Source organism: Gracilinanus agilis, chromosome 3 (assembly GCF_016433145.1).
Source record: "Gracilinanus agilis isolate LMUSP501 chromosome 3, AgileGrace, whole genome shotgun sequence".
Taxonomy (NCBI): domain Eukaryota; kingdom Metazoa; phylum Chordata; class Mammalia; order Didelphimorphia; family Didelphidae; genus Gracilinanus; species Gracilinanus agilis.
In genome coordinates, this window is record NC_058132.1 from 16,398,725 (window position 1) to 16,403,695 (window position 4,971).

General features: G+C 50.5%; 1 protein-coding gene across 1 annotated transcript in view; it reads right to left on the reverse strand.

Moving 5' to 3' along the window:
- Window positions 1–1,955: 1,955 nt before the first annotated feature.
- The window catches only part of LIM2 (lens intrinsic membrane protein 2), a 4,871-nt gene continuing 1,855 nt past the window's right edge, over window positions 1,956–4,971 (reverse strand). The window contains exons 2-4 of the mRNA XM_044671037.1: window positions 2,759–2,908; window positions 2,147–2,281; window positions 1,956–2,017 (exon numbers count right to left, since the gene is read on the reverse strand). Coding sequence (XP_044526972.1) covers window positions 1,956–2,017; window positions 2,147–2,281; window positions 2,759–2,908 — 347 coding nt within the window. The remainder of the gene's footprint in view (window positions 2,018–2,146; window positions 2,282–2,758; window positions 2,909–4,971) is intronic.

Genomic DNA, 4,971 nt, shown 5'->3' on the forward strand with positions numbered 1-4,971 from the left:
TGGCTGCCCCTAGGCTAACTAAGTTCTAAGGATCTCCCCACCCAGAGTGGCCACAGGGTGGTCAGTTTTTTAGACCCAACTCTCAAATACCATCTCCAGATTTGTGTTGTGTCTATCTTGTGTGCCCTGGGTTCTTTGCATGGTGTCTTCCCATCAGACTCTGAGCCCCGCTTTCTCTGTTTCCTCAGTATTTAGCCCAGGCCCTGACCCATCTCAGTGTTTAATAAATGGGTTTTTTGTTTGGTTTCTGAGGGCAGAGCTGGACCAACCCCGTCAAAGTCACTGATCCCTGAAGCTGGGAGCTCTTGGAAGCGGAAAACACACGTGCCATGAAATGTCTTCTGTTCCATTACGTTGGTTTTTCCTAGCCCTGGGCGTGGGACCCTGCAGATCACAAGCACTTAATGGCTGCAGAACTGAATCGAATTGTTCCTAAAGTGGCCTAGCTTTTCAAAACAAGCCTGGTGCCTTGCCCAGAGAGGCGGCCAAGTGGGTCGATGAGGACCAGCTGAGGGCCAAGGGAAGCGTTGAAGGCTAATGATGTTGGGAGAATCTGAAGATGACCGGTGGAGTTGCTGACTAAGAGAGGGAAGTCTCAGAAGGGTCCGATCCAGAGGAAGTGGATGCTGAGGGGGATCAGAGGTTTGAGGGGCTAGCTTGTGAATCATGGGCCTTTTGGGTCCATGGCTGGAAAGGAGTTACAGAACAGAGATTAAGAAACCATCGGTCAAGTGGAAAGAAAAAGGGTCAGTTTGGAAGGTCCAAAGGGCAGGGAGTAGAAACTATCCCAGGCCACCGGTTACAGGTTGGAAGTCACCCATCTCACAGGTGAGACAGTGAACGTTAGAAAACATGGCACGAGTCCGAGGCGAGAGACCCCTCGCCCATGAAGGGAGGGAGAGGATAGGGAGCCACGGATCAGAGGCAAAGGGGTCAGTGGGAGCAGCGGGAGGAGGTTGAGAATGCAGCCAGGGAGGTGGAGATGGCGGGCTGGGAGGCCTTACCGAGGTTCTTGATGAATTTACACTGTTTCCTCACACAAATGATCCATGGGCTGGTGAACACCAGGATATGGTGGTGGTGGTGATAGAAGAGAGCCCAGTAGGGGAAGAAGATCATGATGGCTACATGGCTCAGACTCAAAATAGAAAGGACACCAGGGATGCAACGAAGGAAGTCCACAGGCATCTTGGCCAACCTGGCTCAGCAGCACCTTGTTGGGGAGCACCATCCAAAGCTCCCCAGACACCTCCCTCAACTGCCACGGAACTCTGTTCCCCAGCCCCCACCCTTTCAGGGATCCAGTCATCCTGGTTCTTCAACCCACCCTCAGCCCCATTCAGGCCCGGATATCCTGATCTCCAGCCCCCACCCTTTCAAGGACCCAGGCATTGGTCCCTCAACCCACCCCCAGCCCCATTCAGGCCCAATCCTGATCCAAAGACTCAGGCATCGTTGGGTCCAGTTCTTGTAGACTGATCCAGGCATCCTAACCTTCTCAGCCTCATTCCTTCAGGGACCCCACAAACCACGGCGATAAATACTGACTCAGAGAACACAAAAAGGAGTCACAGTAGTTTTATTAGAGGTCAGAATAATCCTTTCCATTCTTCCCTCCCCCCTGCCTCAATGTAGGGCCCAGGCATTCAGACTCCTGTCCCGTAATTCTTTGGGAGACCAGATATCTGGCTCCTGTGGCTGGCCCATAGAGGGCTCACAGGTCTGAGCCCCAACTCTCACCCCCTCCTCCTGGATCCAGGTATCCTGCCTCTCCTAGCCCCAGCCCCAGCCCCCTCAGAGACTCAAGCGCTGACTATCCCACCCCCACCCTCGCAGGGACCCAAGACGTCCTGTTCCTTCAGTCTTCGGATGTCAGATCCAAACGTGAATGGGGGGGGGGTGCTGTTGGGGTCAGGGACAGGGACGATCTAGGGCTCTGCGGAGGATACTTGGCCTCAGCGAGGCCCAGACAGGCGGCGACATTCGTGCATGCGATAGGCACACATGTAGAATATACCTACAAAGACGGGGTGCGAGGAAAGGCAGGTCAGGCACGGGAGCCCTCCTCATCCCCCAGCCCCATCGGCCACAGCCTCTCCCACTAGCCCTGCCTGCTGGCTCCCGCCTCCGCCTGAGCCTCAGTTACCTGCAAAGAAGGTCATGAGCAGGGATACCCAACCCAGGATGTAGGACCAGGAGAAACGCCAGTCCCCGAAGCGCCGCCCGAGGAAGCTCACGGTGACTCCAGTGTAGATGGCCATGGCAAGAAGGACGAAGAGAGCTGGCACATAGACAGAGGCCCAGAGGTAGGCGTAGGGCGGGAATGGGAAGTTGGGGGTAGAAGTTAGGGTGGGGAGGGCGGATAAGGGCAAACATGGCAGCAGGGACTGGGGTGGGTTTGGGAATGCTGTTGGGCATGGAGCCGGAACCGAGGAGGAGTCGGAGATGGGGAGGAAAGACGAGGCCAGAAACAGGGACGGAGATTGGGTTAGGGAAGAGGGAATGGAAGGGGCTGATGATAGAGAGGATGACTAAGAATGGGGATGGCGATGGAGGAGGAGCTGGGCCTAAAACTAGGATCTCAGCTCTAGATTCGGGCGTGGAAGAGGTGGGAGTTGAGGATGGGGCCGACCCGTGGATAAGGGTTGAAAAAGGGTCGTCCTCGTTGGTAGGGCTCCCACCGATCTGAGATGGTGGAGGTCCTCAGTCCAGGCAGAGGCCTCGTGGGAGGGGAGGCGGCAGGAGGTTGGAAACTTACTGGAAATAAAGAACATGATGCCTGCTGAGAAGGGGCGCGTGAGGCGGTGGAAGGTGGGCAGCTGGGCAAAGGCCAGGATCCCGATGACGATCCCCGCAAAGCAGCAGAGGGCAGCCAAGATCATGAAGGCCCGGGTGGCATTCCAATATGCTATGGAAGGGTCAACGATTGCTCACTTCTTCTGATTTGGGGCTCCAGCCATTGAGCGCTGAGGCTCCCACAACTCTGTGCCCCACCTTTTGTCTTGCTAACACTTCCATATTCCCAACTCCCCATCAACCCCATTGGGTCATCGAGCTGTTGTCTCTTGGCTGCCATTGGCCGTCTGTGACGCTTCTTGACTCTCACACTCCTCTTTCCCCTACTGTGATCTCCTCATCCTCCATTTCTACCTCCAGAGAGAAATCTCGGCTCACTCTGTCATCAGCAATCTGCTTCCCTCCTTACCAGTCTCCTGCAACTACCTTTTTTCATGGTTACCAGTGAGGTTTTCATGACTCAGTCCAGTGGCTTTTTCTCAGCCCAGGGTCTCTGGAGCACTTGACAAGGTCTCCATCCTCTTCTTTCTTCACCCATTTCCCCAAACCAGAAGAGGGGGGCCCCAAAGCTTTGCAAATTTGGCAGGATGGGCCAGATTTTTTTTTTTTATCCTCTGCATAGTTTCTGAGAAGCCAAGGTCTCAAAGGACTGTTAATCACTATTCTCATTCCTTGCTCTGACACTAAATGGATATGACACCCTTGTCAAGTCATTTTTTCTCAATAAATCAGATTAAATTCTCAGATGATGAAACTCTAGAAGGGATAGCCAATACATAGGATAGTAGCCACCATCCATCAAGATACTGACCAGTTAGACCAAAGGGGCAGAATCTAATCAGAAGAAATGAACTAGGGATAGATGTAAAGTTTTACACTTGGGTTCAAGAAATCAACTTCCCCTGTGGAAAAGCAATTCCCACCCCTCGTTGGAGGTATTCAATAGGAGGCTGGAGGAATCTTTATTGGGTATGTTCTCAGGGGAGATTCTTTTTCATGCACTGATTGAAAGAAATAACCCAGAAGTTCCTTTCAATTCTAAGATTCTGAGAGACCACATCCTTTTCCCAAACCTCTATTTTGCCTGCAAAGTGGTAATAATAATAATAATAATAATAGCTACATTTGTATAGCACATTTGATGCTCATAAAAGTTCTGGGAGGTTGATGCCATTATTTCCATTTTACACAAACTTAGAGCAGTAAAAGTGACTTGCTCAAGAATACACAAGCATCCTGAGGCAGGATTTGAACTCAGATCTTCCTGACAGTCCAACCCTTTACCTATCTTGTTCCTACAGCTACCTCACAGGGCTGTTGTCAGGGAAAGTATAGAAATATGACTTTATTAATAAAATCACAAATTTGTCCTGCCACATTAACAAGAACAATGATAAGAACTCCCTTGGTAGTAATAAGGATGGAAATAGGTTTATAATTTTATAATAGCCCTTCACTAGGTGTGAAGAACCTCACACGTGTTAATTATCTCATTTGATTCTCCTAGCACATGTTACCTAGTCTTTGTTCAAATATCCATCTCCCTCTCCCTCTCCCCTTCACTAGATTTCTCTGCTCATGTCTACAACTGTATCTTGGTCTACTTCTGCCTCCCTCCCTCTTCTCTCTGTCTCTGTGTCTCTGTTTCCCCATCCCTCTTCCTTCCACAATCTATCATTACCTCTTTCTATATCTCTCGGTTTCCTTGTCTCGTCCTCACTATTCAAGTTTCTGTTTTTATCTCTGTCTCTTCCTTTCTGTTACCATTCTGTCCTTGTTTCTGTTTCTCCTTGACTCTCAGTCTTCCTAGATCTGTTGTCCATTCTTTTTTTTCTTCACCCTGGCTTTTACCTGCATTTTCATCTTTCAGATGTATTTGCAGAAATACTCCCTAAATGTCTATTTAATGTACAGTGATAAGCAGTCCAAGGCAGATTGGGATGGCAGCAAAGCAGAAGTTTAGGTCAGCTGTTTCAGGAAAATTTGAGGAAGGAGAGCATCCTTTCAGCTTGTTGGGAAAGGAGGGAAGGAGGGAAGGAAGGAAGCAGGGAAGGAGGGAAGGAAGGAAGCAGGGAAGGAGGGAAGGAAGGAAGGAAAGAAGGAAGGAAGGAAGGAAGGAAGGAAGGAAGGAAGGAAGGAAGGAAGGAAGGAAGGAAGGAAGAGGAAGGAAGGAAG